The 25,280-nt window shown below is 37.5% G+C and overlaps 1 protein-coding gene across 4 annotated transcripts in view; it reads right to left on the bottom strand.

Annotated features, from left to right (window-relative positions):
- Nucleotides 1–212: 212 nt before the first annotated feature.
- LOC137952849 (uncharacterized) overlaps nt 213–25,280 on the bottom strand; it is a 31,024-nt gene continuing 5,956 nt past the window's right edge. The window contains exons 5-18 of one of the 4 annotated variants that reach the window (XM_068799927.1): nt 24,841–24,905; nt 23,488–23,593; nt 23,016–23,099; nt 17,421–17,567; nt 13,917–14,045; nt 10,997–11,064; nt 10,013–10,046; nt 2,725–2,809; nt 1,713–1,780; nt 1,520–1,633; nt 1,400–1,435; nt 1,135–1,221; nt 637–728; nt 213–557 (exon numbers count right to left, since the gene is read on the bottom strand). In XM_068799927.1, the coding sequence (XP_068656028.1) occupies nt 437–557; nt 637–728; nt 1,135–1,221; nt 1,400–1,435; nt 1,520–1,633; nt 1,713–1,780; nt 2,725–2,809; nt 10,013–10,046; nt 10,997–11,064; nt 13,917–14,045; nt 17,421–17,567; nt 23,016–23,099; nt 23,488–23,593; nt 24,841–24,905 (1,236 nt within the window). In that variant the 3' untranslated portion in view covers nt 213–436. Of the gene's footprint in view, nt 558–636; nt 729–1,134; nt 1,222–1,399; nt 1,436–1,519; nt 1,634–1,712; nt 1,788–2,724; nt 2,810–10,012; nt 10,047–10,996; nt 11,065–13,916; nt 14,046–17,420; nt 17,568–23,015; nt 23,100–23,487; nt 23,594–24,840; nt 24,906–25,280 lie in introns of those variants that run through there. The other 3 variants (XM_068799928.1, XM_068799929.1, XM_068799930.1) reach the window with 3 other exon arrangements.

Here is a 25,280-nt window from a genome sequence, read left to right as displayed (position 1 = left end):
TTCGTTGTTTCTTCTCATGCGACATCAGTGTTTGGAATTAGGATTTAAAGCGTGAGGCATCTCAGATAACTCTAGCCAACTGTTATCTTTTTCAGGAAAGTCGTTTGCAAAAAGGGAGATTTGTTTGAACAGTGTAACAATTCAGATATGGGGATTTGCTAACTTTTTGCACCGATACATCACCGCTAAAACTATCCACAGAAAGAAAAAGATGCAGAGCAAACACATAATTAAACATAGTTTACATCGTTGGAACATCCTTCTTCAATGCTCGCACCTTGATCACTATTTTCAAGTGACAACCAATTTAACTAGTTTTTATCACTTGGTGCAAAAGAGTGCGGCTTTCCTCCTAGTGATGTATCTTAAAAAGAGTATTCTGGAGCATTTATTCCACACGTGATGCTTTCGCATCCTGAAAGGAATTGAAGCGTTGCTACTTGTTTGATGGTCTGTGAACACTGACCTTGTAGTCCAAACCAGATCCATACTTCCAAGCTTCAAGATGACGTCGCCAATTGTACTTCATTCTCTCTGGAAGGTAACTCACCCGTGGCCTTGACAGACAACACAACAAGACAGTAAGATGGGTGCCAAAATAAAAATCTAGTACTCCATGATTCTGAACGCATTTACCTTATAACTGGATCAATGAAGGTTGAGAGGAATGTATAGTACCCAAGCATGAAAAAATGGATGGACCAATCAAGAAGCACTCCAACTCCAACCTAAGAGGGTCATGGTTAATAACCATTTAGAGAGAGACAGACAGACAGAGACTGAGAGAGTGATTCCAAACTTTTTAATTCTAATTTCCAACTAAGGTGATGCCATTACCCACTGGTCACTGGCATCAGTAAATATTTGTCCTTCATTTTTGCTGCAAAAAACGTTATTGGTTGAAAAGTTTCTAAATAACTGCCTCCTACTTGCAGACTGAATTATCTTCCTGCCACTTAACAGCACCCTCTTCTTTGCACAATTCCAGCAGAAAACAACAATTTCCTTTTTCTAAAGCAAACACTACCAAATTTCTTTCCCCATGTCACAATTTGCATGATTAATTGCTTATAGACACTACACACCACTGTATTTCAGAAAACATTTCAAGATTTGCAGTTTTTATTCAATTACCTGTCTGAAAATTGATGGAAGAATTTGAGGTTGTTCTAGCATAACTGAGCCAAGTGTCTTCACAAGAGGCACAAATTGAATGACGTCCTGTTAAAATAAAAAAAGTTTTATAAAGAAACATGTCCAAAAGAGCTCCATAAACATAACATAATATAAAAAATATAAAACAGTTTTAACATTTTTTATAGAAAGAAGAGCAATAGTGTCAAGATCAGCTCTCTATGAAACATAAGGGAAAAAGAGTTCTCCAAAAGAAAACTCTGACCTGGAGAAATGGTCTAAGTACTGGATCTCCAAGCCTCTGGTGAAACATTCAAAAATTCAAATGTCATTACTACATAATGCAAAAATAGTGAATGCTGTAGCCATGAAATTGTACATCTACCTGCATACATTGGAAGTTGACATAAAGAAGGTCATTTATGAACTTTGGTGAAACTTTAGCCTGTGATCTTGCTGACATTGCCCTTTGAAATAACCAGGATGCACTTAAGTTAGGCTGCAAAACAAGGCAACAATTGAGGTGGCAGCAATGAAACTTTTAGGAATCAATTGCAAAGAAGATGTATAACTCTTACCATGTAAGGGTTTATCATGGACAAAGAACCTGAGTCTAGGAAATTTCCCATGAGTGCTTCATATATTGCTTAATCCTCATAAAAAAGGAACCAAGTTAAAATATCAGTTCGAAGGCCTCATCTAGTAGAAATAATATCACCAAAAAAGGTTGACAATACATTTTTCTGAGAGTGATCAATTTGTCAAAAATGCAAAAAAGTTTCAGATATTGTAAGATGGAAATAATTTGATATGCATGAAAACTCTAAATTTTTTACAGAAAGTTGTAAGGAGCAATATTTGTTCACATCTTTTTGTTGAGTTAATTAAACTTTAATGGAGTTAAGCTGTAACATTCCTTTTCTTCAGAAGTAAATCATAATAGCTTTTTGTCTCTTCACCTAGCTCTTTCTTGGAAATTTTTACATTTTCTGATGAGAGAATACTCATGGAAATGCTTAGTATGCAATCCTTGATTTGGAGTTGTTGAGGATGAAGGACCTTTAAGTTTTTTTAATACAGGGACTGTTTAAAAGAGTTGAATTGAGAAGAAAACAAAAAACGACTGGTTAAGTTAACCAATCAAGTAGACACAGAAAACAGAGTAAATGGGGCATGATCTGTTATTTCAAATTACTGAAATAAAAATTGCATTAAACTAACTCGAAAGGAAGTCCCTATTTTGGCGAAAAGCCATGGATTTGTGTAGACAGAGTTTTCAAGGTAAAAACATAGTCTTAGAAATATCGAGCTAGCCTTTTACTTGATTAAATCTCTTATAAATACAGAAACTTTTTTACATTTGTAAGGACAAGTTGTCTGTATTGTGCGTAAAATATTGCAAAAAACATGTCTTCCTTTTCTTACACTTAGGTCTCTACAATAAATTGCAATTGCATGACAGTCCTTATATTAATATATTTAAAGAAAGGTCCATCTTTAACAGGAGTATATTATTTTTCTATCCTCAAAGGCGTCCTTGCACTTTTCCAGAAAATAAAAAATGCTGATAAAGAAATAAACAAGACATACCAGATGATAATCTACTGAGATGCCGAGTCATGCTTCCAAAACCTCCAAATGAAACTGGTGATTGTATACCACTTGCATCACCAATCTGGTTTAAATAAATTAGCGAAGTTTTCTTGTTTTAGATAAGAAATATAATCATACAATAGCTTCCTGCTGAAGATGTGCTAAGTCTATCAAAAAATGACTAGACAAAGTTAGGTAACCTTTCTCAACTAATAAATTCAGAATCTTCTAAACCAAACTGATGTGGGACTATCCACACACCAATGATCCTTATGACATCTAGACAAGTAACCTGTGATGTGAATAATGTTAATGGACCACAGAATGATGGGACTTGCACCCTACTAATACTTCTCACTCATGTCCAAGCCTAACAAGCAACTGACTCAAGATGGGGAGAACATATAAACTATCCTCAAAACAAAATTAGACCTGGGCTTGAGACACCATGTTAAGGTTGCACATTATCTTTCAAAAATGATTATCTGAGGTTAAGAAGTCTTTTCCTTACTAATAAGCTGACAAAACGCAGTGGTATAGATTCAACGAATAATAAAGTTGAAAGTTTCTTTGAGAGTATGGGTATCCTAGATTTCACCAACTTGGAAAACTAAAATTTGGATTCAACTTTGATGTGTAAAACTTGAAGGATAGATAGTAGGGTTTCTGCAGTCATTAAGAAAAATAGTAAATGTAAATAAAATAAGAGGATAATTTTATCCATAGCAAATAAAAACCAAAATTTCATTCAACAGGCAAAAGCTGGCGTCAAATTGTTACAAATGAAGCCCTTTAGTTATACAAATAAATACAATAAGAAACTCCAATGCTGTCCATTATTGGAAATACACTCCAATTAGAACTTACTAAATATATCTCTACTTGTTGGAAAGAAAGTTTAAAAATAGGAAACAACTTCTAATTTGTAGAGTTTCCAACTTTAGAGTTCACTATTTTAGAAACAAAGATCAAAATTTAAAATAGGAAATGTTACTTAAGAAAGACTTGAGTGAGTTCGTTAAACCAATCAACCATGGTTTGTCAATAAGTGAAAAGCAAGAACTCATTTACAAATTGCTTCATGGTTTCCTATGTTTAAACTTCTTCTTGAAAGGTTTCTTTTTTATGTTGTGAGGGCTTACCACCAAGCAATAGTTTGTCCCCTTAATCTGCTTGCAATCATAGGCCCTTTGATTTCAGGATAAATTTTCTTGATTTCAAACAAACAGTCAATGACATACATCTAATCCATATAATCATCAGCTTATTTTCCACCATTGAATTCAGGATTTTGCTCATAAAACAACTTGGACATGAGCCCTTCATTGGTGATGGATGGCATGGATCAAGTGGTTGAGGGGTTACCAACTTCACTAGTTTTTCTTCAACTTCAGAACTTCTAGTGACATAAAGCTTTGAAAATTGTTGAAGTATTAGTCAAAAATTTTGGCCATCTCTGTGCATAACTCTTCTTGAGCTAGGAGGAGAAGATGTGAGAAAGAGTGAGAGAGTGGAGGGCGGGGGCGAGAGCAAGGAGATGGCGACAGAGATGGAGGACCACTAGCTTGCCCCTTGGGCGCCATCCAGACCGATGAAGCCGCTCAAGGACGTGATCACCTTCACCGCCAGCAGCGCAGCATCAACTGGAGGACCACCACTGCAGAAGACAACACCCAGAAAACTACCGGAGATGATGGAGTTCCCTGGCAGACAGTATATAACTGGGCATCCAGCAGAAGACTACGGTTTGAAGCTCCCCACCCTTGTACCACCTCACTAGGCAACCTCCACACCCAACATTTCCGGTTCGAGCCTACTTGCATCTTATTCTGCAGATTGCTGGATCACTCCGGCCCTGCCATCCGTATCCTATCCAGAACAAACAACAAAAGATCTTTCATCAGCATTCTGGTCATCACATGTGCTTCCTTCATCCAACTTTTTGACTTGGTTACCAGTGATACCTTCTGAAACCACCCCACCAAAGAACTCTGGACTGCGACATGGCCTTCCAGCCATTAACCTTGTCCACAATGGCTCCCCTGAGTGCAGAATCACCCAGCATCGTTCAAAGACAACCATGGCAATCCTTTACATCCCCAAACTCACAGACTCCAGCTTCAGCTGGGAAACCTTCCGCTCCACTCTGCTCCACTTCTTCCCACCAGTCACCACATCCCCATCCACCACCCCATCGTAGCACCCATTCCCCAGCCTTCCTACCGCCAACCAGACAATCAATCTACCTTCCTCCAACCCTCCCCCATCTAAAACCACACTAAATGCTTCACCTCCTCACCCCCAAACCAACATACCCCAACCACATACCTCTCCCCCTTCACTTCCCCCCTCCACAGATTGAAAAACATACAAACTTCACCTGCATCACACTAAATGATTGGGGAAATGACTCCTGGGATCTTCGTCTTAGACGCGGCCTAATGAGGAGGTTGTTTCTATTTGTCCCTTGATTGGCAGACTTGGCAATATTAAGATTCGTCCTCAGGTGGCTGAACGGATGATCTGGCTTACGAATGATAGTGGGCGTTTCTCAGTCTCTTCGGTTTATTGCCATCTTATGGGTTGGACCCGGCCTCCCGCTCCTCACTCGGCCGCCATTGTTTGGCGTCTCTCGGCTCCTCCCAAAGTGAAATTTTTTCTCTGGAGTGCCTACCGCAATAGGATTCTCACCGCCGATAACCTTATTAGGCATGTAATACTGCTCCTGATCCCCTCTGCCCCTTCTGTGGGATGGAGACCGAGACTATTAGCCACCTTCTCCTTCACTGTGCTTTCGCCTAGTAGATCTGGACTTCTATGATTGACAACATGGGCCTCAGTTTCTGCATCCCTCCTAACCTGAGCACCATGTACCACTTCCCCTCTGGGGTTTACCTTCCCAGTCTTGGTAAGCTCCTGTTATCTACCTATATTGCTTACATCCCCTAGTGCCTCTAAAAGGAGAGGAACTCCAGGCGTTTTGATTGTGCTTTCCGCTCAACTGTTGAGGTGATGTGTACTGCTACGGGCCTCATCTCTACTTGGATCTGCACTCTGAAAGAATTTACTTGTCTCTCATGTGCTCCTACCAGCATCAACTGGAAGGTTATTGCTCAGATGTTTGTCCCTTTTGCCCCTCATCGGGTGGCTATTTGGGTGCCTCCCCCCACTGATTACTTTTAAGTTTAACTTTGATGACAGCGCTTTTGGGAATCCGGGATTGGCTTGCTTTGGTGGGGTGATCTTTGATCCTAGAGGCTCAGCTATTATATCTTAATTTGGTCCTCTCGGCATTGTTGATTAGACTATGATTGAGCTCTCAGGCCTCCTTCACGGCCTCCGCATATTTCAAGATCACTTCAGCAATCCGCTTATTGTTAAAGGAAACTCCAAAGTTGTCATTGGATGGTGCTCCATGGCCTCCTTCCCTTCATGGCATTATTGATAGTTTTTTCTTGACATAATGGATAAATGGATATTGTATCCTCTATTACTTGTACTTAGTCTCATGTACTTAGAACAACCAATACGGCTGCTAACACTTGTGCTAGATGGGGTCCCTCCCTTCAATCTCTCGTTGTTAGGGACAGCCTCCCTTGATGTATTTTCTTGCTTTCCTTCGAAATAAAATCATCACCATTTAAAAAAAAAAAGACTCACGGGATAATAAAGTTGAAAACTTCCTCTAGAATATGACTAACCTAGATTTCACCAATAACTTGGAAAAACTACAGTTTGGTAAGTAAAACTTGGAAGGACAAAGAGTAGAATTTCTACAACTACTAAAAAAATAGCAAACAGAAAATAAAACAAGAGAATAAGTTAATCCAACAATAGATGAAAACCAAAATTTCATTCGATAGGCAAAAGATTGTTTTATTTGTTACCTATGAAGCCCTTTTATAGGTTTAAAAGTTGATATTTTGATAACTTAGCTTTTTGTACTTTCAAGTAAAGCGTTTTGTTGTAAAAAGTAGATTACTAAGGTTTATAGGGAGCAGAGACATGATCATAAATTAAATATTGTCCAAGTTATAAATAGAGGAAAAGGATCTCTAAACCCTAACCTCTCCAATAATTTTCTTCTATAATATTTCACCTTGGAATTGGTATCAGAGTAGGTTATGGTCTAGAGTCTATGAGTTAACCAAGTCAACTCTTAGAGGTGATCTCATTCTTCCTAAAGATGATGTTTTTCCTTGCCTTTTGGTCTTGTTGTTTAGTTATCTGCTTTCGTTTTCATTGTTTAAAATTTTAGTATGGGCAATTGATTGATATTCCAACATCTCTTTGGGTCACTCTTATCGTTTTGGAAATTGGAATAAAGATATTGTCTATGAGTTGAATTTTAATGGTAGTGCCCTTGGTTGTCCAAGCCCTGCGGGCTTCGGCGGTGTCATCCACTCAGGCAATGGCAACCTCCTGCTCTCATTCGCAGGCCCCCTTGGCATCTCGAACTCTACCTAGGCTGAGCTTGTTGGCTTCTACCACAACCTTACCATCTTCCAAGACCGATTCTTAGGTCTCCTTATCATTGAGGGGGATTCCAAGGTGATCATTGACCGGTGTACCAATCCCAAAACTCCTTTGCAGAGGCATTGGGATGTCTTCTTGGATATATGTACCATAACGTCTACCCTCAATTGTATTTGGGCGTATGTACCCAGATCAGCCAACCACCTTGCGGATTCTCAAGCTAGAGGGGGCACATCCTTTCAATCCCTTGATGTGATTTGATACCCCCCTCTATAGGTTGTATCTTCTTTTTTTTCCTTGTTTCAATAAATTCACACTTTTCATATAAAAAAAACTCAGACAGTGCACAACATTCTACCCCTTACAAGAGCCACGTTTTCGAGGTTCGGCTATGATTAATGTGATTTGCATCACCCTTTGTCTCATGGTTCTAGGATTTTGTAGATATAAGTTACTAATGGAGGATCAATTGAATATCAAGGTTTTTTTTTTTTTTTTGAATAATGAGAAAATTTATTAAAAGAAGAAAAGACCATTATGAGAAGCAAACGGGAGCAATGCCCCAAACAAGAGAAAGAAAGAGAAAATACAAAAGAAATAAAAAATACAAATTTAAGAGGGAAGGCCTATAGAAACAACAAGAAGTTGATGAGAGATAACCCCTCAGCTAGAGAGTCAGTTACCAAGTTAGCAAATTGAGGGACTAGCAATCGAGTTATAGGCCACAAGGAGTTTGAAGGAAGAGACATCAGGAAAACATCACGGTGACCCATTAAATAAGCAATGATCTACAACATAAGTACCTTGGTGGGGCCTTTGCTTTTTGCAAAAAAAAAAAAAAAGTTCAGCAAACATGTTTACTTGATGATGGGCGGGTGGATCTTAACCTTCAAACCAACAACAAAGCATCGCACTTGTAACTTATTATTTTGTGGTTGGAACCTTTAGTTGGGGTTACTAGCAAGCATTTTGTTAAGGTAAGGTGGAGTCACAATCTCAAACATTGGTTAATCTACCCTTTGTGGTTGAAAAAACAAGTGTCATAAGCAAATTGTTTGGCCTGTCAATTATGTGATATCTCAAGTTTGCTTTGTTACTGATAGTGAGCTAAGATTTAGTTGATGCGCTCCCTCCTCTCCAGCAATGTCTCTCAAAGCTTTTAGAGTAGTTGTTGTTTCAAATCTGGGTAAAAAAAAATTGTGCTTTGGTAGCCAATTGGTTGCATAAGGTCAAGGTGATCCAAATTCCTCTTGTGTTTCGTTGCTTCCAGCATGACCTTTACTTTTTCTAATGTTGATTTATCCCCATAGAAAAATTGAATTAACAAGTAATTTTTTGCATTAAAAAGTAAACTCATCATTATTCCTTTAGAGGTATTATTTGCAATATAAATTTCTGTTCTTGATTATGCAATCATTAGTTTGTGGAAGCTTTGTTTTGTCACTTTTAACTTTCGTTATGCCTTATTGTCACTGCTTCAGATGCTGATTTCCCTTAGTAAATAAATTGGAATAAGAAGATGTTGTTGTGTTGGAAAGTAGACTTGATGATCTTTCCTTCCTAGTATAATTTGTGATAGAAATATGGAAGTAGAGGGATCAACCGTCCACAAAAAAAAATAATAATAATAAATAAATAAATTGTTGCTTCTATAAAGACTTGTGCAAAAAAAAAAAAAAAAAAAACCCAACCTTTTCCCCACCAAGGAACGAACTGTTCTAACCAATTATTATGAACCTCTTAGGTCTCTATTGGAGAAGAATGATAAAGCTTGACAAGGGGAATAAGGGTTACGCAAAGGAAAAAGAAGAAGATAGGCTAACAGGAGATTGTCCTTGAGCTTTTGCAAGACAGAGAGATATAAAAAAGAGAAGGTTTTTCTTGGTTTCCCTACTCAAAAAACGAATTTCTCATTAAATAGACTATTACAAGTTAAAACCCTAATTGTCTTTTAATGACCATACTACCCTTATGAAGTAAGTAATTCACTTTATGTTCTAATTACATCGATTCTCTTTATAAAAGACATAATTTCTTCACTAAGATAGTGCCAAACATAGAACTATCTATTCTTCAAACGTGATCTTTGAATAGAAAACTCAGGCCTCTTTAAACTGAGTCTCCATCCTCCTCCTTGTATAAACATGAGTGACTTTGGGATGATCTATTGTTCTTAGATATTCTTCAGCTAGATCTACCACATTATGATTTATTGCATCATAAGATTAGGACTTTTCAAGCCTATCGTCACTTTGGAATTATTCTCTAACTAATAACCCCTCTTATGCCCACGCAACTAGCCTCAGACATGGAGCACATCTACAAGGCACTGAAGGGCGGAGCTTTGACCAAGCAAAAATACCAATACCTAGTGCAGTTCAACAGCCTTATATACCTCATAAGAACACACCATTTGGAGCCTTCATGAAGAGAAAGAGTTAAACCTTGAATGGTTGCCGTCCAAATGTTCAAATCAAGACCTTTTTATCAATACGATTGTTAGCATACTATTAAAGTACTGGTTCTCCAAGCATACTATGAATGGCTAAATGAAAGTGAACAATGACTCAAATTTTGACCACAAATAAACCTTGTTGTATTTCATAAGTTGCCAATAGATGAAATTTTCAAGAATGGACTATTCTGTACTGGGACCTCAGCACTATATGGGTCAAAGTGCCTTTCCAGATCTACAATATGCTACTCACGTACACCCTTTACTGGGTACATTAGAGATTAGAATATCACAGCTTTCAGGTCCAATATCAATATGTCAATTGAAAATACGTAAGGAAAAGAAACATCATACCTGTAAAATACGGTTATAAGCTGCAGGCAGAGGGCTGTCAAGATATTCGTCCTCCCCAATTAGAGAGAGAAATGCAGTATTAGATTCCACAGTGACAAAATATGTCGAACTTGGTAATTATATTGAAAACTGAATGAGAAACGAATTACGATGATTTTATATGTACAGCAGAGTGTCCCTATATTAGGTAACTACCTAATCTTGGAAATATAAATCGGGAATTACAATCACTAGAGACAATCAAATATTCACAGCTGTACATGAACTGTACTTTCCCACATGTTGTACATGCTGTATTCATAGCTGTACACCGACTGTATTTTCCCACACACAGAAATATTGCCTCCGTGTCAAAATTTAAGTGAGAAACAGGGGCTTACTTCAAGGCTTGCTCTAAGAAATCTTATGGGTACTTCACAACTAAATACATTTGACATTGGAGGCTAACATCCAAATGATTACTTTTGTTAAAGATTTCCACCAACTTGTAATGCAAATTGTAGACTAAAACAAAAAACTAACAATTCTTAATAAGCATTATAACTAAAATAACCAATAGTGCCAACAACATGATAAAATCTCATACCCATTATAGGAAACATGCTAGTAGAAGCTGTGAGATACTCAATGCATGTCCCAGAACAGAGCAAAAACATCACAGAAATTTTTAATGATGACGCACCAGAAAAGTTGTATCTCAAAAAATCCCCACAAACCTGTTCAAGATTTCTAAACATACAATATAATTGAAGGGCAATGAAACTTGGGCAAGACATTACACTCATAAGCCAAGGAATATTTTGGTCAATAATTGCTGCAATAATATAATGATGCACCCATGCTGCAAGAATATGCATGGCATGAAGATGCATAACACATGCAATGCCGAATTCAAGATTTCAACATGTTTGCATCTATAACCTACCTCCTCATGGGATGATTTTTGTTTAGCATATGAGTAAGCAAACAAGGTCTTCATGTTACCTGTCACGATATGTTGGAAATATGCCAAAAATAACTCTCAAAACTTCCAAATCATCAAGCAAGACCCCCTATAAAAAGAAGTATAAGGAACTTTCACTGAATAGGCAAGTGATTGCAGGTATATTAATCACCTATTTTATGTGGATGAAAACATTGGAAAATTTATCTGCTTTGGAAATGTTAAAAAAAAAAGTGGAAAAGAACTTTCAACAAAAATATGCCTCTTGATGTTCCAAAGCAGATAAATTTTGAGTGTTACCTGTCATGCACTGGCTTGTGATCTGGAATAAAGGCATTCTTGTAATACTTAAACCTTAGCATAGAATTAGTATCTGTTTCATTCCAGTGTTTACTTTATTGCCCTTATTTATTTCTTACAAGTGTCAGAGTAAAAAAGGGGAATCTCTTTGTAGCGTTTGAGTACAGCAAGGAAAAAGACTCTTTCTAGGAGTGCTAATTTGTTTCTCTATTAGAGTTATACTGAATATAGGAAACTTATATATGCAACTACATATAAGGTGGGAGGGGTCAAACATATAATTTTTTACCATCCTTTTTTCTCCTTTTTCTGTTGGTTTGAGTTTGATGATTAGAAAACGGAGGTTGAGACTAATTTGGATGCTGATGTATGTTCGATTTGAGATTTACCCGGGCCTCATGGGACTTGCTTGCACGAGCTTGGTGTTTTTTTTTATGACCTTCGTGAAGGTCCTTGCCAAATATTTTGGTGCTAGATTGCTTATTACAAATTCTCTCTTGTCAATTGATTTGAAATATATGAATTCTCACTTTTATCATTCTTCTATTTTATCTCAAATTGTGAAGAGGACTCTTGTCAGTGATTAATAAAACCAAATTCTTGTGTTGGATTTTGAAACTCATGTGTTTTATTAATTCATAATTCAGAACATCTCTCAGTTTTTTGTTCAAACTGTTGTTAATTGTCAACTTTAAACTTTATCTTGGAAAAAGTTTCATTTTGTTAGAAGATCTGAGTGTGTCAATGACTACTTTAGAGTCTTCTTCAATGATGAGGGGCCCAGAGAAGTGATCTCGGAAGGATATCAACCCATAATGTAATCCAACAAGCTCCGCCGAGGTGGAGTTAGATATGCCAAGGGGGCCAAAATAGGAGAGAAGGAGGTTATTGCGGTCATCATGGATGACACCACCAAAGCTCACAGGCCCAGGGCACCCAAAAGCACTGTCATCAAAGTTAAGTTTAAGGTAGCCAAGAGGTGGAGGTTTCCAGGTCACCATAGTAGGGGGGCGGTAGGCCTCAGCCATAGCAGTAACAAAATGCCAATTTCCCCGAAGGTGGGAGCTTTTGAGGTGGAGGAAGTCTTTCTTCGTAAGGAGCCAAGAAGTGATTTGACCCGCAATAGACTCAGCAAGTTCAGAGGTAGTGGAAGCCTTAAACTGAAATTTCCGTTTATTCCGCTCCTTCCAAAGCGCCCTAGGAATATGGCCCACACAGCTAGAAATGAGGAGCTTGCCAATCTTGGGGAGTCGAGAGCCAATAAGAGAGGGAATCATCAAAGGAAGGTCATGGGTGACACAGTAATAGATCCCAATTTTGTTCAGGAGACTGGCCCAAACTGATTGGGCGAAGCTACAGTGGAGGAGAACATGGGTAGCGCTTGTGGCAGAAGGGGCAGGACGGGTCGGCAATAGGAGTTCCGCAACAGCATTTGGATGGTGCACCATGGAGGCATCATAGCCCATCAAACAGTTGTCTGATTAGGGGTTGAGCTCAACTCCTAATTCTCTCTTATAGCAACTTAATTAACAAAGAAGAAAAATACATAAATAGCTCTGCCTTAGTTACATAATTGATGGTTTCTCTACTCAAATAGTTGTATATGTTGAAACTTAGGATTCCATGATGTATAATCACAGTAGAAGAGGATTAAGGGGTGAGAAGAAGAAGAAGAGTTGTGGAGAGAAGGATTTAGGAGGAGAAAAAGAAGAATAGGGTAATGGACTTGTCCAAACCATCCCCCATAAGTTGTATTTATAGATATCGAAAGTACTAATATTACAATAATACCCTTCACCCTAGTAAGAGTGAATAAGAGACATAAATCATAAACTAATTACATCAGTGTCACCCTAATTACATCATTATCTTCTAACAATATCTAATGACAAAGATAACTAGTCTTAGGGGAGATAACTCAAATTCCTAAAGTACATATGAAGTAAGATTACAATATTATCCTCGATGGACATTATTCAACAAAAGTGATTTTAAGTCCAAATTTTTTGTCGAATACTCTCAAATATCCAGCTATCTTGATACATTGTTTCACCAATATTCAAGGGTGCTCTTCATAATTGCTGCACATTGAAAAGCTCTGTTGTATCCTAGAAAGAAGCTTGCTAATAAACCAGTAGCAAACTTCATCACAGAGTGGGAGCAATTATTCCTTTAGGAAAACTGTTCTCGAGTCTCAGAGTCCAGATGTTCTCTAATTTTGTTTCAATTTTGTTGAGACACTAAGTTGCAAATTTGGTGACACTATGTTGCAGTAATCTGTGATATTACATTGCAGTTCAGAGCAATACCGGGTTACTGCAAATCTTATACTACAAGCAATAGAGACACGTAGTTACAAGTTTTCAGGGACACTTCAAACTCCTGAGACATCATGTTGTTGTTCAAAAGAGTACAAGATTTCAATTGTTATTTCTTTCCTGCTCATTAATTTTGAGAGGTTGTCTGCAATTATTCTAACTGTTTCAGGCAACAATATTTTGACAATATAAGTTATTTTATGCTATCAAGGATATTATACCAGGTTGCTGCTAAGTTGAGAGACACACAAACCAATTGGCTACCAAATTTCTAGGTATTCCTATAGTTGCAACCAACATTAACAACATGTAGAATTTTAAGGACAATCTTTCAAAAATATACCTGATAAGATGGCATTAAATCCCAGTAATCTTCTAATAATTCCTCCAACTTAGGGGATCCTGGTTTAGCTTCAACATAAGTGAACATGTAAGTAGTCCTATCACTCAACCCAGAACCTGCAGGAAATGCCTGTGAAATGTGTAGTCAGAAAGAATTGGAAGATACACTGTTTTAGAATCTCGATTACATTGTAAATTGCTATCCTAAGGAATAAGGTAACGCTTTCTGCTAATTGGTCAGAGAATTTTATTTTTTTTGAATGATAAGGAAAGTTTGTTTAAAAAAAATATGTTAGATTTAGCCTAATTCCATCCCAAAATGACTAGTCACATAAGAGACCTATTGCTCAACCTTGTAACTCATTAACTTTTTTTAACACTTTTCAAATATGGGACTTTTTCCCAGCCAATACTCCTCACGTCCAAATTTTACAAATAACAGGCCTGAAACGTAGACACAAACTTCCAACAGAACCGATAACACAAACTCTTACCTCATAAAGCTGACAACACAAATAACCAAGAAAGCACAAACTGTGTTTCGGGCCATACACATCTTCTACTTTGATACCACTATTGGATTGATCTTAATTCTATCCCACAATGACTAGCTACTTAAGAGGTTCGTTACGCAATTTAATAACTCAACTTTTCTTATCGCTTATCTATGTGGAACTTTTTCCCACTCAACAAAAGATAACACATAGCATCTCAAGCAAAGCAAAATGCGCAAAAACTATAGCAGGGTGTGAATTGTGCAATAATTGTTGACAAGAATCTCCTTGTGACAAAGTTAGTAGAAAATGATCGGCAAACTATAGACCTGATACAATACTTGACTGCAGGACAAGTGATCACACGAGAGATATAGCACATGAGGAATTTCACAAAACATTTTATAACTCATGTACAGACCACCTATTGATAGGCAAGAAATATTCCCCTCAAGTGGGGCAGGTGCCACTTCATGGTGGGGATGACCCCTCATGTACCCCTCTTAACTTTAACTGATGCCACTACACTGGTGTCCCCTGAAGTGGTGGGCTTGTAACTAACAAAGAGCACTATCATTAAGAAATCAGAAAACTGAACCGTAGTGTTATGTTCTTACTCAATTCCTTGATGTGTTGGGAATCCCCATTTAATTAGGTTGTATCTTTTCTGCTCTTCACTTTAATAAATTCACACTTTTCATAAAAAAAAAAGTGTTATGTTCTTACTTACATGCAAAGGTTCAAGAGGCTAGCATGCTGATCTAGAGACCTAGTGAATGTTTTGTGTAGAGGTTTTATGGAAACTTTTACGTGAAAAAAATGACCGAGGAACAAACTGTGGTATACCAGAATCAGGGTTTTTGGTCTTTTAGGCTTAAGGGACGAGATAGGGAGGAAGATGGCCGGGTGTGAGGTTATGATCGAGTAATTTAGGGTATTAGAGAGGGTGGATAGCAGATTGAGGGTTTAAGGGTTGCAAGTGGGAGTTTAAGGCATTCTGGCTTTGGGGGTAGGAAGGGTATGCGATTTCGTGAAGAACTAGAGTTAGTGTTTATGGAGGCTTAAGGGGCATGGAGATGGGGTTTTATAGACCAGAGGGGCACAAGGGACAAAGTAGAAAGATTCTAGAGAGATAGGGAGTTCTCTAGAAATGGGAAAGTGTGAAATGAATAGGAAACTAGAGTTGCTAGAGTTGGCACTAATTAAGGGAGGAGGGGGTAGAAATGGACTTAGGTGGAAAGCGGGACTCTCGTGTGGGATAGTAATGGACGTTGGCAGACTCTAGGAAAGAGTGAGAGTAAGAGTAGTAGTTTAAATAGGAAAAGTACTAAGGAAGGAGGATGTCAATCTCCTAGCTTAAGTAAACTTACCTAATTAAGACTAAATTCGTGAATAGAGATCTAGAGAGACTAGAACTCCTATAGTAGGACTTGTGGGGATTCTCTAAGACTAGAGGACTTATGGAGACTCTCTCAGACTAGAGAAGACTCATGGAAACTCTCTAAGACTAGAGAGGACTCATGGAGACTCTCTGGGACTAGGGAGGACTCATGGGGACTGGACTAGGACAAGTGGGACTTGACTAGAAAACAGAAAAACTTGACGACTAAGGGCTATAGACCTACTAAACTTCAGACACCAGTAACAGGGAGGGGCGGCTAGGCTACTAAGTGGAACTAGGCTAATAAACTGGAATGGATGGCATAGGAACCGAGAACTCTTACCTTTGCCAGGGTTCATCCTTTTCAAGGGAGCAGATGAGGTGGTAGGACTCTTTACACCGGGATACACCTTATGGATTGGGGATTAGCCACTTGTCGACCTTTATATTGTTTGTTAGATACCCTAGGTTAGGCAAAGCTAGATAAAAGAGATATTATTTTGTTGACTGATTTTTGGTGCTCAAAGAGCTTACATTATATAGTCTCATTAGACTAGGCATTACTCCTCTCTAACCTATGTGAGACTAACAATTCCCACGCCTACTGACTTGTACTCCAAGCTAACTCCTAGATACATCGAATGTAGACACTTCTAGACTGTTCTATTCACGAGGCCTTACTGGAGAGAGATCTCCTCCTTGCACCTCACAATTTGCCTCTCCTACTTGAATTCAAACACTTCTTACAATAAAAGACACTCACTAAAATAAATCATTAGACTTGATCATACTGGGCCCATGCAGAGGCACACCTGCCTTATTCTCCCATGCACTCAATCTACTAGATCCACGTCTTTCAGAAGGGAACCGTGTAACATTAAAATCTCCTCCAAGCATACATGTTAGGGACCATTGAATAATATAAGAATGAACTCTGTCCAAAATTCCTGCCTCACAAGAGATGACATAGGTCCATAAAGGGAGACAACCAACCAAGAGAAATTATCAGCACGAGACTTTAGAACTGCATCAACTAAGAATCTGCCCACTGAACCAACTAAAATGTCCAGTACTTTAGAATCCCAAACTAAATGAACACCAATTACATGATGTGGAATTACATAAATACCCTCAACATCATATTTTCTAACAGGGAACAACTGAAAATGCAAGAGCTTGAGCCACAAAGTTATAAAGCATAGGAGATAAGAGGGTCCCCTAGCCAAACACCTGTGGAGCTTTTGAAAAAAAATGAGCCGCACCATTAAATAAAACTGAACAAAAGCTGAAGATAGGCAGCATTGAATCCAAAGTCACCATTTTTTAACCAAAACCCCTTGTCTCCATTACATGAAGCAAGAATCTCCATCTTTTTTCCAATTTTCAAGCTCGATCTAGTGTGGGACTATTCTCCCTCACACAACTTCTTTGACTATCAAAAACTAGCCTAGCCTAAGATGTGGAGCACATGAATATCTATGTACAGATAACCTCACACCCACCAACTAAACAAAAGAATAAAGCAAACTTGGACAGGCCATGAATATTTAAAAAGAAAATAGCAGCAAAATGTAACTCAATTTTTTAGTCAACATTTGGCAGAATTTGCAAGGAAAGAATTCACTATTACCTCCCAAAAGTAATGAACTTTTGATTCCCTAAGTGTCTTCGCTGATGAACTGCTGAAAATGACATCACTTGTTTTGTTGTCCTTGAAGCCACGAGAACAAGAACCAACAACAAGGCAAGCACCATCTGGTTTTTTTCCTGATCTAATCTGAAAACAAATTCAACGATTAAATTTAACATCTAAGGTATTTAAGTTGAATGAGTGTTCGTTTCTTCAATCAATATTATGCATACATGCCTCCATTAGCAAGCCTTTTGTAAAAGAGTGAACTTCAGGGTTTTAGAGAGAGAGAGAGAGAAATGGAGAAGAATTCAGAGAGCTGGATGGCTCCAATTGGGGGTCGAGCTCACACCAAGGTCATTTATAGAGTTCTAAAATAAAAATTATAAAAATGCCCCTTCTCACTTAAAAACACTTAAACCCTTATATTTCCCTACATACTCATTCAAATTACATGAAAATTGAACTAGAATTAAAACTAAACACATAGAACTAGATAGGGGGGTTTAGTCCCCCAAATGGATTTTTGAAGTTCAAGTTCATGTCCAACATGAAGATCATGTCAATCATGTACATGAAGATCATCTTCGCACTTGGTGTTAGTGTTGATGACTTCATGTGCACGGGAAAACAGTTTCCAGTGTTAGTACTCCAACATGAGAAAAATATAAAAAACAAGAGAATCCCTATACCCTTACAGTACACTTAATTACAAACCCCAAATTAGGTAAAACAACCATAATTACTACACGAATAAGTTATTTAATGTATAATTAAATATATTAATATATGTATTAATTGAATTAGATATTTTATTGTGCATTAATATGGTAATTACATGAGCCAATGAAATATGCACATGATTAATTACAAATAATAAATATATAACGTTATAAATAACAAAAACGAAAGTAATACGTTGATTTATTAATTTATTAATAACATATGATATACTTTAACCTAAAAATAAAAAATTTAAGAGAAAAAATTGATCTAATCATAACTTTAACACACTATATATTTGTACATAATATATTTTATGTATTATTAATTAATAATATATTATCACAAAATTTAAAACCATTGTTTTAATTAACTATAAAAATCGGATAATTATGCCAAAATAATTTATCAAATATTTATTTTAACAATATTTTAATTATGACTATTAAATCACTATTTTAATATAGTAACTATAAAATAAATATATTAAATAAATAAAAATAATTATTTTATAAATAAAAATAATTATTTTTATAAATTAATGATTTTTATGATGATAGTTTAATTTTTCCTAACTTAAGAAAAATTAAACCATCGCCGTCTTCCTCAACAGCGAGCCAGCGGGCAACAACGACGGCGATGGCGGTGCTTCGACGGTACGTCGAGAAGCTCTGCAACAGATGCTCGACCTCCCATGCTCTGCCACGGAGGTTGAGAGGGGGGGAGGAACGCCGAGAGAGAAGAGAAGTCGTCGTCGAGGGAGGAAGACCTCCCTTCCTCTCCTCTCCCTCTCGACCTCCGTCGCAGAGCCTCTCGGTTTCCCGTACTCTACAACGGAGGTTGAGAGGGAGAGGCCGTAGAGAGGGAGACCGGAGAGGGACGGTGGAGACGAGAGAGGGAGCAGAGAGCTCGGGATTTAGGGAGACAACAGAGGAGCTGCGGGAACGAGAGAGGGTTGCGGGAACGAAATGAGCGAGACGGTGTGCGCCAGAGAGAGCCCCGCGCGTGAGTCATGTACATGATTTTCAAAATCGGGCGAAAAGCACTTTCCGCCGTTTACTCTTGGAATATGAACTCCTGAGTCATGGATGATCATGTACATGACATAAAGTTTGGCGTTCCCTAATGACATCAGAACATGAACTGAGTAATGCGCATGAAGATCATGTCCTGAGTCATGTTGACTAACCCCCCCATAGTGTAGCTGTTGGACTTTATAGTAAGTGAAAAATTATGATATTGCCCTCATGTAGATTTTCCAATACTCCCACCCTCAAGCTGGAGTATATTGTTGAATTTATGGAAAAGTGAAATACTTCATTGACATCAATAACTTGTTGTAATCAGAGTACATGAACCTCTATTTATAATAGAGGAAGGTAGTAGAGTCCAATTACAATAAAACTATCCTTGTCCCAATTACACCCAAACTCTAACACTTAAAGATAAGTCCTAACATAATTAAATAACTCAATATAGATAAAAGACAAACATAACTCAAACTAAAACTCTTTTTTGATGTGACCATAAGATAAGATACTTTTGTGAGTCCTTCTTGATCTTCCAACTGATGTGATAAGGATGCCAGCTCATGGTAATCACTGTGGGTCTTACTTCTTATGGGCTTGGGCCCATCTTGTAGGCCTTCCTTGGTCGTGTGGCCCATCTTATAATAATCTTATATATGTGGGCCTTCCTTGGTCTTGTAGGCTTGAGCTTATCTTCCAACACATATATATCCATAAGGCCCAGCTTGTTGAAGAATACCCCAAATTCATGTTTGCTCAATGCTTTAGTAAACATATCCCCTAGTTCATCACCAGAATGCACATAGGCGGTTACAACTTCATTTTCATCATAGCAACTCAAATGAAGTGGCAATCTACTTTAATATGTTTCATCCTTTCATGAAACATTGGATTTCCTGTAATGAATGTACCAGCCTGATTGTCATAGTACATGATCATTCATCCCTCCTGTTGTAAGTTCAATTCTCTGACCACAGATCTTATCCACAACAACTCATTAACTGTATGAGTCATGGCTCTATACTAAACTTCAACACTGGAATGAGCTACAACAGTTTGTTTCTTGTTCTTCCAACTAATTAAATTACCTCCCAAAAAGACGCAATAACCAGTGGTAGATTTCCGATCAAGCTTAGATCTGGCATTTGAGAAGGCCACTATCTTCATGTAATTGTGAGGCTTAAAGAATAGTCCTTTTCTAGGAGCCCCTTTCAGATATCTCAAGATGTGCAAGCAACTTCCAAATGAACTTTGTGAGGATACTCCATGAACTAACTAACAACGCTTACCGCAAAGGATATGTCAAGACAAGTGATAGTAGCATATATGAAGTTTTCCAACTAACCGACAATACATTGTCTTATCACAGAGTTCATAATTTTTTCCGTCATAAAGGCCATGTCCAACATCCATAGGAGTCTCAACAGGCTTAGCAGCCAACAGTTCATGCTCATGTAACATGTTTGTGATATATTTTCTCTAAGTCAATACCAAACCTGCCTTGCTTCTAGCTACTTCAATACTCAGAAAGTATTGTAGTGACTCTAGGTCTTTAGTCTGAAATTGCTTTGTTAATGTGTTTTTACCTCTATCACTGCCAGATAATATGATATCATCTACATATACCAGTATTACCACAATATCAAACGATCTCCTCATGACTAAGAAAGAATGGCCACAATGGCTTCTAACAAATCCAATAGACATGACTACTTGACTAAACTTCTCAAACCATGCCCGGGGACTTTGTTGAGACCATATATTGTTTTATTTAGTCGGCATACTTTATCAGTCTCCCCCTAAGCAACATACCCAGGAGGTTACTCCATGTAGACTTTCTTATAAGTTTTTTAAAATACAAGTCCAGGGGTATTTTGGTCATTTCCCATATTTTTCACATTACATTTTTCTCTTATAGTATGGTTATTAGATAGAGAATGTCTTATTTATCTCTAGTTAAATTTTCCATTCAATTTAGACACGTATTTTAGGAGATGTAATTTTGAGTATTGAGGGTTCTTGTTGTGTGGGTTACATGGTTTGGAATCTATGGAAAGAGAGAAACAACAGAAAATTTAATAAAAAATCTCTTCCCTGGAAAATTAAAGGAATTTCGTAACTTGCAAGGATCAAATTTGCGTGGAAACTGGCGTCTTATTGTGGAAATGTCTTTCTTGTCACGACCTCCACTTATTGCAATTTGGTCTCCACCATCGTTGGGACATTTCAAATTAAACTTTCACGGAAGTGCGTTTGGCTGCCCCTGGCCGGCTGGATTTGGTGGAGTGATTCACGACCAGAGGGGGAATCTTCTTTTATCATACGTTGGACCAATTGGTATATCAGATTCAACCAGTGTTGAGTTACACGGGCTGTATAATGGGTTAAAACTCTTCAAGCACAAGATGGAGGGCCCGCTCTACGTTGAAGGCGATTCAAAAGTTGTTATCAATCGGTGTATGAAACCTTCAAAACCTCCGTGACGGCATTGGGAGTTATATGAGGAAATATGTACTTTAGTTTCCCAAATGCATTGTAAGTGGAATTATATTCCTAGATTTGCTAATCATTTGGCAGATAATCAAACTAAACTGGGCGTTTCCCTCCAACAGCTTGTTGTAGAGGAAAGCCACCCTAGCTAGGTATGTATTCTTTTTTCATCTTGCAATATATATTCACACCCTATTTAAAAAAAAAAATTGTCCTTTTGTAAATTTTCACTTAAACCCCGATTATAAAGAAGTTGGACGGACCTTTTTGGCTCGGATTCCAGGGCAGCAAAGCTGCTCCTCTTCCAGAACTCTTTTTCCTCTTTTATTTTTTCCCCAAATCACATATTTTTCATGGTATCAAAGTAGTAACACAAGTCTTGGGCAGGTCTCTTTCGATTTTGTGGATCTTCTCTCCATTTTCAGCAATCTTCTTGAAGGTTTTTCCCAGATTTCTGGAGTGGTAGGGTAAAAATTCCAATTTTTCCCTTTTTTTGCCTATCTTAGCCTATTGGCTAATGACTAATACTTCTATTTGATTGATTGTTGGGATTTAGAAGTGTTTAATGATCCCAATCTAAGGAAATTTCTCAAATCTACCTACATCATCATCCATATAGTCTGCATCATCATGGTTTCTTGCAATTAGGTCATTTTTTCATCGATTTATGGTCTCAATTGCTGAAATTGATCGCTATTGGTTCGAAATTGAGTGAATTGGGTGCTGAATTGACCTAATTGAATTCGGTGTGGGGCCCACTTGACTGCGCAAGCATAGAAATTTGGGGAATAGCAAGAAAAAAAACTTACTTTGCTGCCACTTTAAATAGCATAGAAAATCACTTCTTCTCATTTGAAGCTAAATAGGTGCATGCCACTATTTCAGAAACTTTTTAACAAGCCTAAAAACAGACTGAAAATTACATGTGAAGGGAACACTACCCTGACCTGTTCTACGATGTTGAACCAGAACATATATATTCACAACCAGCGGTTAGTTCTCAAAATCATGTTATCTTCTGCAGAAACTCCAATAAGCAGACCTCAGACATTTGCAAATGTTGAAAGCTGATTTATAGTTAGCCCCGCCTTTCTTCTCACTGTGTGACATAATGTGCAACCCAACCTGAACAGAACCCAGGATTCTGGAACAAACTTTTCTTTGATAATAAACATTTTTATTTTTCAAGTTGAACTTTGGGTTGTGATTGTTGACAGGTTGCCTCCCCAGTGTACATTACCAGAGTAGAGTGAAAATTATACTACATATGAAGAAACCGACATCTCATCCATTTGACAGGTAAAAAGTCATTCTACCATATTAGAGTCATCCATAGCAAGAGAAAATAATCTACCTGTTTGACCACAGGGGAGAAATTTCCCATTGCATCAATGACAAGACGTGCATGCAAAATCTTTCCATTAGATAGCTGTAATACCTACAGATACAAATGAAAATCACCAAAGATTTCAAAAATATAAAAATTGCCATATTTCATAGATTGGAACTGATATGGTAACAATGAAAATGAAAATGCAGGGCAGCAGACTTATCGTGGAGTTTCATTATATTTTTCCTGATATGAACCTCCTTGGATATGAATCCATTTTACTTTTGAGTCAATATAAAAAAGTAGCAGAGTCAACTTCCTCCCTGAGGACTGCCTATTTTCTGCAGTAGTTCTCTCTTCTTCTTTTCTTCGATTCTAGCTTCTTCAAAAACTTGATTTTCAACTCAACAAATACCATATCTAATTACAAAATAAATGCTAATAGAGAACTTAAAAGACAAAATGCAAGTGGTAGTGTTCAGGTTAGTAAGCTCACCGCTGTATCATCATATACTTTTATGTTAGACATACTAAAACCCTCAATGATGACCCCACCAAAAGAAATAAAACGCCTCTTCATGACCTCAATAAGTTTAGCTGGCCTGCCCACAAAAAATGTTTGTTTTATAAAAGACCAAGAAAAGAAGATTCCATTTTCATTATCATAACCATAACGTTCTTGATAAGGAAACCTCTAGGTAAAATTATTGCTATAAACTCCTTAATTTGTTAATGATAATTAATAATAACTGGCATGCCATTTTAATAATCCAGGAGTGATTTAATATTATTGAATCATGAACACCACCAAAAAACAAAGATCTAAAGGGACACAATCCTTAGAAAAAACAACCAATAACAATGAAAAAACAACCATTAACTGGTGTGCAAAGTCAACCCCTCCTCCCTAGCGGCACTGGGATATGTTTTTTTATATATGTAATTTAATTTCTCTTATGAACTGTAATTGGAAGGACATTTCTAGGTTAGCCAACCATTTAACTGACACTCAAGCTAAATTAGGTGCTTCACTCCAACACCTTGTTGTGGAGGAAGACCATTTTAGTTAGGTATTGTATTTTTCCTCTCTTAATAGTTTATACATCTTCATTAAAAAAAAAAAAAAAACCTACACTCATCACTGTTCACAGATATAATAAATATCCTCTTGAGCCTACCATACCAACATGCTTTTTTTTTTTCAAGTGGTGCAAGATTTTATTCAAAGAACCAAAACAAAACTACAAGATTAGGGAGGCCCTTCCTTAAACAATGAGAGATTGGAGGGAGGCCCCAATCTTGGCAAGCTTATCAGAAAAAGAATTTGCTGATCTAGGAACATGAAGCCAGAAACAAGTGATTACAGAAGTGATATAAAATATAGAGAACAGATCTTTCCAATGCCTCCAGGGGGACAACGCCGAACTAGAGCACCAACCAAAAACCACTTTAGAATTGCCTTCAATGAGGAGGGGTCCATTGAAGTGGTCCCTGAAAATGACAAGCCCTTGGAGAAGGACAAAGACTTCAGCGGAAGTATAGTCAGCAATTCCCAGAGGGCCCGAGTAAGTGATGAGGGTGGAGCCATACCAACATGCTTTAGTTTTCAAGGTAATGATCAATTGACAAAATTTGGAATATCATGCTCTCCTACATAAAGATTTTACATTCAATTTTAAGGAGAAGTCATCCAAGTACTCCACAGGGGCCACAAGCAACACATCTAAGGGAATAGACTATTGACAAGAACATTAAAGTTACCAGTTGTTCAATCACTTGAAACAATATGTTGTGTTTGCAGCCAATAATAGGGAAAAAAATACTAAAAGGTTCAGCAGAATCAACTTACGAAACACCAAGGTTAAGAATGTCTTTGACCCAAATATCACCTTTCCCTTCAAATCCACATCTATTCTGTAAAAAATAAAAAAGAAAATGATAAGTTGGGCCCAGTTCCATTCAAAATGAGGAACTTTTACCCACACCTGAACCCTCTCTTACATCTAGATTCAGTAGAAAAAGCAGACAAACAGGGCTAAGGTTAGAAATACGGGGTACAGATTGGGCTTGGACCTGACTCTAATACCATGATAAGTTTAATCAAGTTTCGTCCCAAAATCACTAGCCCCTTAACAGGTATATCACCTACATAAAAACCCAACAAGATCCTAAGTTTTACCGGCACTCATAAAAACAAAAATGTAGATAGTAAAAGTATAAAATAAAAACACTAAAAATAATTCAATTTGTTTGCAGCGAGTGGATATAAAATTGAAATCAATCCTGTAG

The sequence above is a fragment of the Aristolochia californica genome, unplaced genomic scaffold (assembly GCF_029961685.1).
Source record: "Aristolochia californica isolate CCGP_79_NKW_82.1479 unplaced genomic scaffold, dmAriCali1.0.hap1 SCAF_16, whole genome shotgun sequence".
Classification (NCBI taxonomy): domain Eukaryota; kingdom Viridiplantae; phylum Streptophyta; class Magnoliopsida; order Piperales; family Aristolochiaceae; genus Aristolochia; species Aristolochia californica.
This window is presented reverse-complemented; position numbering and strand designations above follow the sequence as displayed.